At 40.6% G+C, this 14,882-nt stretch overlaps 1 protein-coding gene across 1 annotated transcript; it reads right to left on the bottom strand.

The window, feature by feature from the left end:
• Nucleotides 1-3,504: 3,504 nt before the first annotated feature.
• Nucleotides 3,505-14,043, bottom strand: LYSMD3 (LysM domain containing 3). Its single transcript, XM_072606180.1, has 3 exons — nt 13,919-14,043; nt 10,789-11,060; nt 3,505-5,133 (listed from the first exon to the last, which is right to left on the bottom strand). Exons 2-3 carry the CDS (start codon nt 11,047-11,049, stop codon nt 4,468-4,470), a joined length of 927 nt encoding a protein of 308 aa, XP_072462281.1. The 5' UTR covers nt 11,050-11,060; nt 13,919-14,043; the 3' UTR covers nt 3,505-4,467.
• Between the last annotated feature and the right edge of the window lie 839 nt (nt 14,044-14,882).

Below are 14,882 nucleotides of genomic sequence, written 5' to 3'. Positions count from 1 at the left end.
AGTCTGCAGAATTGAATGGTGCGAGTAGACTATAACCTATTGTAAAACAGGATTACAAAAATTTATGTTCCTACTATATGCCAAACACGTAGGGAGACTTTCCTTGCACTCAAGGCGCTTATTCTGTTGGAAGGAGCAGTGAAAAAGAAGTTGTCAAAGAAACATATAAGCAAAAAATGATGGGTTAATCAGGCAGTGAGAGGTAGGTGTGCTCCACTGCTGTCCTTGTAAGGTCAAGAGAAATTGATGAAAGCCCCCCCCACTCCCAGGATGTTGGATGATCCCTACAGAGGGTATGAGCAAGTCATACAGGATGCGTAGGCACAGATAGATGTGTTCTATGTCATTGGAGGGAATACATAAGTTCAGAACCACTGTGTATTTGAGTTGGAAAAAAAAAAGGCTCTAAGGGCATTTTCTTTTACCAAAATTATTTTGGTGTTGGCATTAACAATGACAGGCTTGAAAACAAAGTTTTAATGCCATTTGAAACTGCTGGTCAAATCTCAGTTTTAAAGTGATGAAAAGTGAAGACATTGAGCAACTTTATCTTGCCAGAAGTATCATGATGCTAAAGTCAGTATCTCAATAGAACTTAAAAGACTGTATGATACTGAGTATTTAATCAGAGGGTGAGTTCACATTCTGGCCTTTGTTACTTAATGCTTGCACAGTGTAGCAGGCCACTTTTTCTTTAGTCTTCTATAAAATAAGTCAAAATGACCTTTACACATCCTGAGTGAAAATTTGTGCTTTTAGGACCTTTTGGTGTACATGCTGTACATGTAGGTAAGGGTCAGTTGTCTCCTGGCAGCAGTACACCCACAGAAATTACAGCTACCCAGGTTCTATGTGTCCATTTCTGGTTCAATGTATTTCCTACAAATGATACAATGTTTTGATTCATTTACTCACTTTAAACAAAGTATATAAGAATTGATTTACTTCTCAAACTCTTAGCTTGAATCTAACAAAAATGGTTTATTAATTCAAGTATGTAAATTCAAACTACGTTTGAATATGGAGAGTAGAGAGTTTGATTTTCTTCAATTAAATTCACCATCTTCCTTTTTGGATTGGATAGCAAAATAGAAACTTTATTATGTTTTACACTCAGACATCTGAAGATATGAAAAGTTTAAATGGCAAAAATTTTAAAGCCACCATTTTAAAGACTTACATGCTAACACATGGTTCTACAATTATTACATCCTGCATTTGTATCAAATATATTTTATAAGAGATTTACAGCATTAGTGTGCATAAAAATACTTAAATAAAGCATTCAGGTATTTCTACTTATGATCTAACAGTGCAATATGCACATACTTGGAAGAAAAATACTGATTTCCTGAGCAAGTGTTCTAAGTCAAAATATAAAGCATGACTCTCAGCATAGTGCACCATTTAAATACATTTTCCTTAACTCTGGCTTTACCATTTAACATTTATTTGTACTGTATCCTTTTTTCATTATATTTGCAAAATTCTCACTGTATTTGTTTCATCTTATTTCCCAATTAAATTTCTTTCCAATTTCCTAATTACAAAGGTCCCAACTTTCAAAAGTAAGTATCAATAAAAGGCCTAAATCGTTGTTTAGGGAGTCATTTAAATAACTCCACAGCCTGCCTTATCAAAGCAGATTCTAAAAACAAGTTTCCTAGAGAAATTAGTTTAATATTAAGAACAAATGTATCTTATTCATATGAAAGGCAGATTTTATAATTTTCTAATACATTATCTATGAAAATACATGTTTGTTTTTTAAAAATGAAGCCCATGTTTTACCTTGTTAAAACTGCAATTACATCTTTGAACACACACAAAATATTTTTATTTAAAACCAAATATATCCAAGGGAACCAAGATTATTTTTCCAATTGTATCTGTCAGTTTGACACATGCTAATATAAAGTATGCCAGTTAAATCTGAACACTTACCAGGATAAGAGTCCAATATACATTTAACCTTAAAGCCCATTTCCAAAGCCTACAATTAGAAAACAAAACTATGTCGAGAAAATTACATAAAGCAATTTTCACATAAAACCATCATGGTGCTCATCAGCACATTAACAAACTGAAAATTTATTTTTATAATGATTACTAAGTACTAAAACTACTTCTTTGCTAAGTTTTAACCATATTCTCTCGGGGATGTTGCATTTAAAGATTAGAATTTGTAATTCCAGAACCAAATAATAGATAAAAGAGGGGAACTGCTTAGCAATCAAGAGGATATATTTTATGTTCACATTTATCACCAAAAGTGATATTCTGTAGGGCAGAAGTGGTTCCTATACCTAGGCAGGTTTCATGTTTAAAATAAAAGCAATGTACTTTTATTTACCTGTTTACTTATTATTCCACTATTATGAATTCAAAGTAGCACCAGTAGAAGGCCATCCTTGATATCCTTTAGCTTACCAATCTGAATTACACTACCAATTCTTCACATAATTTAGTTTTACTATTTGTAACTTTTAATCCCCTCAAAACTTGCAATTTTTCAGTAGGCTTACTATAAAGCATTGCATATAAAAACTTAACACTAAGGATTAGAAAACGGCTGCATTCCTCTGCAATATAGCAAAGTGAAGATTTTTTTTTTTTGAGAAGGGACATTCACATGTAATTTAGGTGTCTCTGTGAATGTTGCTCACTTCTCAGGCTGTTTTTCTATGAATGAGGAGAATGATGTGTTTGCTAATAATACTTTCTGGTAAGTAACATATGAATGTGGTGTTTTCCTTCTAAAACAATAATATTCTCTTACCATGGGTCTAGGTTACTCATCTGCCACTCTAATAACTAGAAAGGGTTTAGATACAAAATGATTGTTCCTCAAATTCAAACATCAGACACTAGGAAATCATGTCCAGAAAATGAGGCAGTATTAATACCTAAAACACACAAAAGTTTTAATCACACATTTAAGAAAGACAAGTCAGACTCTATTAAACCCATCTTCTATGGCAGCACCACTTTTTTTTTTTTATAAATATAATGAATCAATAGGCAAATGCTTGTTTAGCCAGATTACTATGAACTTAAGGCATGACAGGTATCCTGATCTGATCTCCCTCAGAAAACAGATGTATTTTTATGCAGCCCTAGCAAAAGATCCCTTGACAATTCATCTCCTTTAGTCTTCATAATATGCTGTAGCTTAGAACAAAAACAACTCTGTTACTCACTTTCTACTTTAGATAATCATCCCCATGGAAGATAGCAAAGATAAGGGATCAAGAAATGACCTGTACCTAATTTGCCTACCAATGCAAATGACCTGGTCTATAATTTTTCTTAATGAATCATTTTTAGCAAGTTACATTAGATGGAAAAGACAGTAGACACATCTGTGTTGCCTATTAGATTGTGCTTGATTAACTGAAAGCTAACATCAGTTTACACAACACATACAGCACAGGCATTAATTCCATTGAAAGGGAAGTCTAGGACACGCAAGTATAAGTTTGATTCTAAAAAGTATATCAACTCTCATGGTAACGTTAACATTTAATTAAGGCGTTCAATTTAATTAAGGCATGTTGTTGCACATACAGAGCTGCAACAGTTCATCATAGGGTATGAAGAATTTTTCCCAAATAGTGCATGTGTACATGTGTAGCATGTTTCTTCAAAGAACTACAAAAGTATAGAAGTCCAAGAACACTTATTTTACTGAAGACAAAACAAAACAAAATATAGGCATAACTGTTAAAAGACGTCCAAGAAATTGATTAACAGATTAAACATCTCATCCTGTGATTCCTTCCAATATTCTAATTATTCAATGATGCCACTTCTCTATATAATTCCCAAATATAAATTTGAAAAGTCCAAGCTCCTTTTGCTGAAATTATGCCTTCTTTTCTGATTTTGCTACTTTTGATTTGATTTGGCTTTTGGTTTTAATGCCATATTATATATGATGTAAAAATCAACCAATTCAAATGGGTAGCATCATGTACACAATGTGCTGTCACAAATACTTTTAGAATCAAACAACTGTTTCTCAAACATTTGGAGCTAAGAGATAATATGCTTATCTGGTGAAATAAATGGGTGTTCTTCAATTGCATACATCTAGTGCTACCATTCATATTACATAACTTTAATATCAATGCCTTAAACAAAAAAATTACTTAAAAAGTAAACTTCAAGGCTATGTTTAAATAACCAGGTGCAAAATTTTCTACAGAAAAATCTTCTTTATGTGTACTTATATTCACTTCTGCAGTGCCACAACAGAAACTTTGACTTAAACCACATAGAACAGGTAGTAAGTCTAAGGTTCATACAGAATTGACTTGCAAATGGCTCAAAACAAGTCTCTAGAAGAACTAAAAGCACTTTCAATAAACCAAAATACTGCTCGTGAGTGGTAAATAAAGAATATAACTGATTTTCTGCATTCCAGATACATTTATAGTTATAAATATTCTAATCTAGAACTGAACGTTATGTTACATGCCGTGTAGAAGGTGACTGAGAATTCTGTTTATGAAGTTTATAATCATCTTGCTGTCCCACATTTGTTCCTTTTGTTGGAATTCTGCCATTCTCTATTTCTCTCTGTTGGGATGGAGCTGTGACCCCTGAATGCAGATGTGAGGAGTCCACTGTGGAATGATGACTAACATCGACTTTAACTAAAACTTCATAATACAGTAAATAAAATACTGGTGTTATTATGCCTACTATCAACATGATCACCACAGCTGTCCACCAGCCTATTCCCCAGTCTGCTCCGTAATAGGGATCCTTACGTCTAATGCTTTTACTCTCAGGTTCAAAACACAGTTCTTGTTTTGCTAAGGCAGAAACCACTTCATTGAGGTTCTCTCTCTTCGTGTCTGTACATTTTACTATTTGTTCTATATCTTTGTCCACTTCTTTTAAGAAATTCCCAGCAGTCTCGTTTGAAACCAGAAGATCTGAGTTGGGAAATATCTCTTGAAGTTCTGGAGTACACTGGGCAGCTGAAGGACGTGAAGTCTGTCGTCCTTTGGGAGAGTAATGTGTTTCAGTCAGTACACTAAACCTTTTTACTGGAATTTTAACAGACCTAAGTGCAAAAAAGTCTTGATCGCTGATGAGATTATTAACTCTCTTGATATCTGCTACCTGTTTAAAAAGAATTGTTAAAGCAAGAGTCAATTGAATTCAAAATGAGAGGAAAAACTTTCCAACAATGATCATTATTTATTTCTTTTACTGAAAATAAAGAGAAGTCAAAATTGTTCCTCCAATTTCTCACAACGTTTTGTCTCAACTTTTGTATTTCTCCCAGTGCCTTTGTACACATCCTTTCCCTGATCCATTTGTATTGTAAGCTCCTTGAGAGCAGTATTTGTCCTATTTTATGCTTATATTCCCATCACCAACACACAGTGCTTTAAAAATTAGAGCCCTTAGTAAACATTTACTAAATGAACTAAAAGTCAGTCTTCCATGAAAACCTCCTCATCTTGGAGCCAGGCTTTGTGGTCCGTATATATCGAGGGACACTCTGGTATCATGGAAAGAGCACTGGCTTTGGTGTACATAGAGACCTGGACCAAACTAATGCTGCTAGCTTTGAGACCATATGGAAGTCACTGAACTTGTCTGAAACAGTTTCCTCATCTGTAAAATCGAAATAATGTTTCTTATTATCTATCCTAAGTGACTAGAGTAGGGCAAACATTTTATAAGCCCCAAAGCACTAGTTGGGCCATAAGGGCCCTTCCCTTCCCTAACTGAACAAACTGGGACCTCCTCCTCCTTCTCAGTGACAAGCTTTAACAAGCCCTCCTTTCATCAGATCAATTCCTCTTGCATGCTTTAATTACCTATCAGATGCAGTGACTCACTAGCTCCTTCTTGGTATCTCTGAGGTGTTCCAGCTTGAACCTGAACATCACTACAGGCACTCTCAGTGGACTCTTTGCCTTCTTTTCCAGCCTTGAATCACCTACAGAACCCACTGTTTCTACTGTTGTACCCTAAACTAATGGAGTAGTTTATCACTTACATGACTTAAAACATTACCAAAACATTTTAACCTTTTCAACCAACCATTTAATCCAACAGGAATTTGGGTTTAATACAAAAAAGTAGTTACTGGCTACTTTTTTTCACTGTGTACCGCATCAATAAAGTTTTTTTAACCTTCACCCCCCAATATGTATCTATTTACTCATACTACTAAACTATTATATACCTTATAAGAATTATAAAGCTTATACAAAAATTAAAATTTAAGAAGGATGAGATAATATTGGAGTCAACAGCAGCCACTTGAGTTTAATGAGCAGGGAACTATGATATTGTTTTAAGAAAATCATTTGGCAGCTGTGAAGAGGATGGATTAGAGGGAAGAGACGAGGTAGCAAGGCTAATTAGCAGGTCACTGTGATCATCAAGGGAAAAGGTGATAAAGTTGAAGGAAGAAAAGGGACAGATGGCAAAATATGTTGTAGAGGAAATGACTAGATTTCACCATGGGGTTAGGGAGAGTGAGAAGCTGAAGGTGACAACAAGGTTGCAATCCAGGGTGACTAGAAGGATGATGAGGCCCTCAACAGCAATAGAAAGTTGGATAAGGGGTATATTTTCAGAGAAAAATTATGTAAAGCGGTCTGCAGATTTAAACTCCAAAGAATGAACATGCTTACTGATTTTGTGCAGTATACTCTCCCACCCAAAAACGAAGGCCTCCAACCCCACAGGAGTGCTTTGCTAGGTCAGGGGTAAGTAAGCTGGGGAAGAGTGAGTTCACAAAGACCTGTACTATTAACTGGTGTAGTTGGGGTATAACTACCCTGAAGTGCCAACACCCATTTCAGCAGCACTGAGACTGGGAGCTTGCAAAATAGGAAGAGTAGAGTGGGTGAGTGGGTATTAATGGGATGGGGTGGGATGAGGGGAGTTGGGCTAGAGACAGGCCCCATAAAAGATTAGCTATTGTGGGGAAGGTGATGTGCTAGCCATCTTCCCATTCTCCTAATAGATGTTCACAATTCCTATGGGTCAGGTTAGAGACCACTGACCTTTTCAATAATAGACAAAAATCAACTTTTCTACCCTAAGATTATCCTCTGCTGAGTCAATCAATCCACCAACGAGCATTTAGCAAGCATATCCTTTGTCCAAAAGAACAATGCTGAGGGTATGTGGAGAGTATAGTACAAAGGATGAACTAATAATCCCTACTTACAAGGAACTTACAGTCAAATGGGAGATAATATACATATAAAATACACACAGCATAAAGTTAATAAAAACAAATAAACGAAAAGTAGTTAAAATATGTTAGTTTGGGATGGATGACATTAGCAGTTGTAGGAATCAGGAAAGCCTTCATGAAGAGTATGTCAACAAGCTCATGTTAAAGAAAGAGAGGGATTCTATCAGGTGGCTGTAGGGAGGGAGTGTGTTCCAGGTTCATGGGATAACCAGTACAAAGACACAGTGATGAGTCATAAGAGTGTTGTGCATGACAAACAGAAGTTCAAAGTAATATTCAGTGTGGCTGGAAAAAAAGGCTGGTGCAAGGTTATGACAGTTTTATCCTAGAAGCAACAGAAATCCTCTAGAGTGGATTAATAGGGGAGTCACATGGTCAGATCTGTTTCCAGAAGCATCATTTGTAAAGTGTGTAGGATAGGATGGGGAAGGGAAAAACTTGAGACAAGGAGCCTAATTCAGAAGCCACTGAAATAGTCTAGGAAATAGGTGATAAGAACCTACACCAAGGTAGTAGATATGTGAATCATGAGAAGGGTTCAGATGCGAGAGACTGGAGGCAAGAACGGCAAGATCTGGCAAATGATGGGCTATGTGGTGTGCAAGAGGGTGAGCAGTCAAAAATAATGAACCTGGAAGACTAGAAGGATGGTGGTACCTTTGAAAGAAACAGGGAAATCTGAAAGATGGAAAGCTGTTGGGGGAAAGACAATCAGTTCTGTCTGACATGCCAAGTTTGAGATAACTTTGAGATACAGTTTGAAATTTCCAATAGCCAATTTGGTGATCCAGGAATGAAGCTCAGGAGAGAAAATGGATAGGAGTCATCTGCATAAGGAGGATAATTAAGGCAACTGGAGCTAAGGAAGCTGAGAAAAAGTATAGAGGGAGAAGAAGCCTTGGACAACTGGAGACACCCACAGGTAAAGGTCATGATTGGACAAAGAGTCAGCAAAGTAGACTGAGAACAGAGTCAATCAAGCACTTCCAAGACCAGGATAAAATAACATCACAATAGCTCTAGGAAGAGAAACTATCTAGGACGAAGAGAGTGGATCAACAATGCCAAATGCAGCTGATGAATCAAAAGATCAGGACTATGAGGAGGCCAACAGGTTTGACAATTATTAGAGAGCAAATCTGATTCAATGATGAGGTTAGCACTCAGACAGAAAAAGGTGAAGGAGTGACTGAGTGGGGGAATGGGAGAAAGATGCCCAAGGATTTTGGCTGAGAAAGAGAGGAGATAGGGAGATGGTTTAAGAGAAGGTAAGGTCTAGGGAAGTTTTTTAAAGGATAGGTAAAGCTTGAGCACATCTGAAGGTAGTCGTGACAGAAGTAGATGGGAAGGGGTTAAAGATTATAGAGAGAGGGGATGATTGAGGATGCCACCTGCTGGAGAAGATGGTAGGAGATGGGATCAAGAGCATATTCAGAGGGATTGGACTAGGGAAGGAAAAATGAGAGATGAGATCAAGAGGATTTAAGAAGGTAACAAGGAAAGAACAAGGGAAAAGAGGGAACTCATATAAAATGAACACTGAGTACTGACACCCAAAACTCTCTCAGGCCAGACAAATCATTTAGGCTACATGTGACAAAGGGAAAGAGGCTCAACTTCTGGAGTGATGGTTTTGTGGTATATTATGCCATCCCAATGGATGACAGCATCATTCCTCTGATATCTACAGATGAGAACCAGGTGATGCTGTAGTCACTTATCCATTTGAATGCTGAATCAGTTCATACATTCCCATCTTTACTTAGATCTCCCACATTTGTCCTTGATTCTATGCTACTAATACTTTTGGTTCTAGTTACTCCTCATTTGAAATATTTCAAAAGTCAACGCTGGACTCCCTAACCTCAACACAACACAACTCATCTATACTTACCCACTATCAAGTTTTTTTTATTCTATACCTCTGTTTAAAACTCGAAGTTTCTGATGAACTGAATTTTTCACCTTTTCCAAAAAGCCCTTCCTCAGGACAAATCTTCCCACATCTCCTCCTATAGTTGAAAATTTTTGTTTTACTCGTCTCGTGAACACTAACTTGTCTGCTTATCCTATTCCCACTTTTAAATTTTCTCTAAAGCAATGAAACATAGCTGAAATGCTCATACTTTCCCAGTCTACAATATTATCTCTTAGAATAATTCAAAACTTTCCTGAAGTGTCCTCTCCTCCATGAAACTGTCCTGAGGTAACTCAAGAAGAGCTGACAGTCTTCACTAACAAAGCTATTTAATCTGACTCCTTCCACTATTCACTTTTACTCCTCATTCCCTAGAAAGATTTTTGTCCTTGGCTTGTACAAGAAGCAAACGTTAAAAAAAAATCAACCCAGCTAATTTTGTAGGAAAGCAGAATGAACTTATAAAAAAATTATGCTATTGTTTATACTGTTTTAAAAGTTAAATTAAATTTAAACCAGATTTTGATGCCTCCTGGTATTAAATGAGGAAAGAGTAAACCTCAAATTTACTTAGACAAATACAAAAGTTTCAGTTATTAATGGCCATTAATGACCAGCAATCAGATTACAACCAATTAGCTTTTAAAAACAAAAACAACATAAAATGTTCAAAGTATGAACAGATTACTTCAATAACTACAAATTTCACATTACTGTAGATTTTTATGTTGTTTAAATGTTTCTGTCATGCTATTTCCACATGTTTGGTTATGATTATAAACTTGGGATAAGAAATTGATTCATTTAATTCTTCCTACAGTTATTGAAATAACTGGTTTTGATAATGATAGAGGTTGTATTTCGCCTTCCTTATATGATTATTATCTTGAAAAGTCTAATTCTTAGGCTCGCAGGCTTATAAAATTATAGATTTAGAGCTAAAAGGGATCTCAAAGGTTATTTAGTCCAATTCCTAAAAATATTAGTTTTGAAGGAATGTTACTCATTCAAAAAAAGATTTTTTAAGTTCCTAGTCTATGTAGAGCACCTTGTTAATTGCTAGAGGAAACTCCTAACTTTTAAAGCATGGATCTGGATCCATCTAATTGGGAGCTTATTTTCTCTGTGATAATGTATGTTAGGACCACATATTTTCATATCTTAGATGTACTTGCTTTTGTGTTTATAGCTCTACTTTGTAATATCTTTGTAGTGATACTCTAGGCTTTGTATGATGTATTATTTGCATCACTACCATCAAAAAGATAATATAATTACACACACTGTTCTAAGCACTTGGGAGAGAAAATCAGAGACAGTTTGTATTTGTTATCTAAGACAGAAACATTTACAGATATAAGAAAGAGTTTTAATATTCTAACAGGTAACACATTTTGCCATCGATACTGAAACCTAAAATAAAGTCTATAATCTTTCTAAGTCTATATATGGAAGCTTTCTGAGAAATATATACATATATGCATATCTGCATACACACACACATACAAGCGTGTGTATGTATTCCTATGAAGATAAGATGAGAAATACAGAAGAAAGAAGGAACAAGGTAAATGGAATTTCACTTTGGATTGTGTATAATTTGTTTTTGGACAACCAAGAAAAAAGGACTTACTGAACAACAATACTGAAGAGCTATTGCATTTAAAGTATCGCCTTCCTGTATATCTTTCGTTAGTAATACGATATCATCCAGTCTATCTCTTGATGTACTTCTTCTGACTTTCTCTCTTCCTCTTGGTCGAAGTTCATACACTTCAGCATCCTCTTCAAAGACATCAGTGTCTGTATTATTTCCAAATGAATATATTTGGTTGCTCACCACAGACTGAGTTATTGGAAATTGAAAATTGCGCGTCTGATTCCTCCCTGCCATAACCTCAAAATCTATAGAAGAAAAGAGAAAACTTGTGAAAAAATAGTTTGAGTCAAAACTTAAAGGAAAAAACCTGTCAGTTTTTCTACTTGCAGCTTATTTTCAAAGCATAATATTTTTATTATGTATATGTATGTATGTATACATAATCTACATAATCCAAGTCTTAAAGTATATTTTAGTAATTTGGAGGATAAGAACTTTCTCCAGTCTAATAATCCACCAATTGTTGTGTGCTTAGGGGGAAAATGTTTAAACAAGGACAAATCCCTAAGGAATAATTTTAAAGTTAAAGAACTAACCTTCCCCTTAGAGGTTATGAGGAACTTGCCCTAGGTACCAGATAATTAGGTGGCTGTGTTGGCACTATATCTAAAGAAATGAAGTGTAGATGGTGAGAAAACAGTTTCAGCAGTGTGAAGAATTTTAAATATACACTTTGTGTCTGTGACCTAGACTTCTGATACTACAATATCCAAGTTCCTTGGTGCATGAAAAGCATCCTTCATACATTTAAATACTCAATAAGAATACAATAAGTTGGTTTTTTTTTTCTGAATCACAAGATTATACTGTTTGTCACGACGTTTTTAAGGGCTCTTACCTTCACCTCTCCAGCTTGTAGGATGAAGTCTAATCAAATATGTTGTTACCTAGGCCAACTAGTGTACTTCTCCTACAACAGTACTCTAGTGGCTTAAAATCGACAACATTCTGTGGTATATGTATATGTATGAGTGCATGTCAATTATTACTGACCAATAACTGACCTCAGACAAAAACAAAATAATATTAAATTGACTTTTACTTTCAGAATGTTAGCAATAATAAAACAACTCTCTAAATTTGGGTCATACGCAATGGAAAAGAACGAGGTCCTACCAGGTATTAACATTCTGTATTGCAATTTAAGTTCTTTGTTTATTAAATGTTTCACAGGAGGAACATTGTTCTTTAAATACTCAATTACTCCCTTCAAAAGAAAATTAATACAATTTTATAACTGAATTGAAAAGCATTAAGGTAAAGTTTTGTTTTGGTTAGTGTTATTATTAACTAAAAAATAACCATGAGTAATATAGTATGAGTCATATAGTAGGTAAGACACTACTCAAAATTAAAGGGGTAGATCAAATGCTCAAAGTTCAGCTAAACCAACAGAACAGACGTATCTCTATGCGGGGTTTTTTTATTAGGTTCTTCTAAGATTTCAGCTGGGGAGGACAATGCATATAGTTAGCTCCCAAATGTATTTGAGAATGGATATTTACTTTTGAACGTCTAAACTTACCTGAGTTTACATTTATTTGACTAAAAGATATAGTTTTTCCTTAAAAAAGAAATGTATTTAATTAAATATTATTAAAATTGGCCCAGTATTTCCCTGGCTCTGTATAAAGCTCCACTTCTATAATATATTTCTCAAGTACTAAAGTTTATAAAGAAAAATTGCCCAAGCAATCTGAAAATCACTCCTTGATCAAACTTTTACGAGTATTTAGTTGGATAAAATGAAGCCATGATAATAATACCCTGCTTTGTTACACTCAAGGCCCGTTTGCCGTTCATGTGGTTAAATTCTTATCACAACAGCTAAGCCCGGCTGTTCTGACAGTCAGCGCTGCCAACAGAGACAAAGCCCTGTCCGGTGACCCGGAGCTGACCACGCCGATCTGGTCTAGGTAGATTATTTATTCACCGGCCGAGTCTACAGACAAACGTCTGGCGCTGGCAATAACTCATCTGGTCAAAGGGCAGTTTAAAAGAAAACACCCCATCTCTTTTGTGAACAAACTCACATGGCGCAAGCAGCATTTTGTTAATTTTTATTTTTTAGGAAAACCCCGCACTCCTGAGAGACCTGGCAGACGGGCCACAGTGAGGGCACCTGGGGGAGGGCACCTGTGGGGAGGGTGCCTGGGGGAGGGCACCTGGGGTAGGGTGTCTGTGGGGAGAGCACCTGTGGAGAGGGCACCTGGGGGGGGGCACCTGTGGGGAGGGCACCCGGGGTAGGGTGTCTGCGGGGAGGGCACCTGGGGGGGGGCGCCTGTGGGGAGGGCACCTGTGGGGAGGGCACCTGGGGGAGGGCACCTGTGGGGAGGGCACCTGGGGGAGGACACCTGCAGGGAGAGCGCCTGGGGGAGGCGCCTGTGGGGAGGGTGTCTGTGGGGAGGGCAGCTGGGGGAGGGAGCCTGCGGGGAGGGGACCTGGGGGAGGGTGTCTGTGGGGAGGGCACCTGGGGGAGGGCACCTGTGGGGAGGGCACCTGGGGGAGGACACCTGCAGGGAGAGCGCCTGGGGGAGGCGCCTGTGGGGAGGGCAGCTGGGGGAGGGAGCCTGTGGGGAGGCACCTGTGGGAGGACGTCTGTGGGGAGGGCACCTGTGGGGAGGGCACCTGTGGGAGGACGTCTGCGGGGAGGGCACCTGGGGGAGAACACCTGCAAGGAGAGCGCCTGGGGGAGGGAGCCTGTGGGGAGGGCGCCTGCGGGGAGGGGACCTGGGGGAGGGCGCCTGTGGGGAGGGCACCTGTGGGGAGGCACCTGTGGGAGGACGTCTGTGGGGAGGGCGCCTGTGGGGAGGGCACCCGGGGGAGGACGCCCGTGGGGAGGGCACCTGTGGGGAGGGCACCCGGGGGAGGACGCCCGTGGGGAGGGCACCTGGGGGAGGGCACCTGTGGGGAGGGCACCCGGGGGAGGACGCCCGTGGGGAGGGCAGCTGGGGGAGGGAGCCCGTGGGGAAGGTGCCCGTCGGGAGGGCACCTCTCAGGAGGCCAGTCCCCAGGTCTCACCCGGCCGCGGGGTGCAGCCCCGGACCCCGCTTCCCGAGGGGAGCTGACCCCCTCCCCACCCACTCCCCCTCTCCGTCCTCACCTCCGGGGCACCTGCCGGGCTCCGCCTGCGCTACGAGCTCGTCCTCTCCCAAGGGCTGGCGGTCTCCTCGGTGTGGAGGGTCCTTCCAGCGGGGCAGATCGCCATCCGTGCACCCCTGGCCGTCAGGTCTACAACCGCTCACCACCGGCTAGCTACACCTGGGGGCGGGACGAGAACACGGGACAGAATTCACTTCGTGGTCCCCAAAGGCAGCCTGCCCCCGCCCCCGCCCGAGGACACGCCCGCACACCTGTGGCCAGGACGCGGAGGGGCCCCCTGGGGACCGCGGCTCCTCTTCCTCTCCCGAAGCAGCAGAGGGAGCTCGTCCCGGGGAGGGAGGGGCCGCCTCTCTCTTCCCCACCGCCCCCACCGCCATCTTTACCTTCCCCTCCCGCACCGGGGGGCGGCAGCTGCCGAGCCCGCGGCGGACGCCGTCAGGTTCATGGCCGAGGCCCCGCCGCACAGCCGCGTACTCCTCCTTCCTCCTCCTCCGTCTCCGACGCCGCCACCGGCGGCGACCTTCCCCCTTCCGCACGGACCTGCTCCGGGGCCTCCGCCGCCGCCACGTCCGCAAACCTGCCGTACGTCATCACGTCGGAGCCGCGGAGGTGGGAGGGGGCGGGGGAGGGGAGGGAGGGGGCGGGGGGAGAGAGCCGGGGGAGAAGAGAGGCCGCGTGGGAGGGGAAGCGCAGGGGCCTCTAGTGCGCAAGCGCCTCGCCGCCCCCGGAGCCTCCCTTGGGACCGCGAGCCCCGTCGGGGGCGGGCCCTTGGGCCTCCGAGGGCCGGCCTCGTCCGTGCGGGGGGAGGGGGCGCCTCTGCCCGCCCCGGGGGGTGCGGGGGTGCGTGCATGCGTGCTGCTCGTCTTTACCTCCCTAATGACAGGTCCGACGGGTAGCTGACATTTATGTGGCGCTCCCTGTGTGGCGGGCACCGAGCTGAGCGTCTGGTTCTCCCCACAGCCCCC

Source organism: Notamacropus eugenii, chromosome 4, assembly GCF_028372415.1.
Source record: "Notamacropus eugenii isolate mMacEug1 chromosome 4, mMacEug1.pri_v2, whole genome shotgun sequence".
NCBI classification, from domain to species: Eukaryota; Metazoa; Chordata; class Mammalia; order Diprotodontia; family Macropodidae; genus Notamacropus; species Notamacropus eugenii.
Note: the sequence above shows the minus strand (reverse complement) of the source record. Positions and strands in the feature narration are given on the sequence as shown.

Bases quoted from the DNA above. Each gene is read 5' to 3' on its own strand.
- LYSMD3 (XM_072606180.1), bottom strand. From the start codon at position 11,049: ATGGCAGGGAGGAATCAGACGCGCAATTTTCAATTTCCAATAACTCAG. The intron at 5,134-10,788 runs GTAAGTCCTTTT...CTTTTTAAACAG, and splicing joins CTCTTCAGTATTGTTGTTCA to GTAGCAGATATCAAGAGAGT.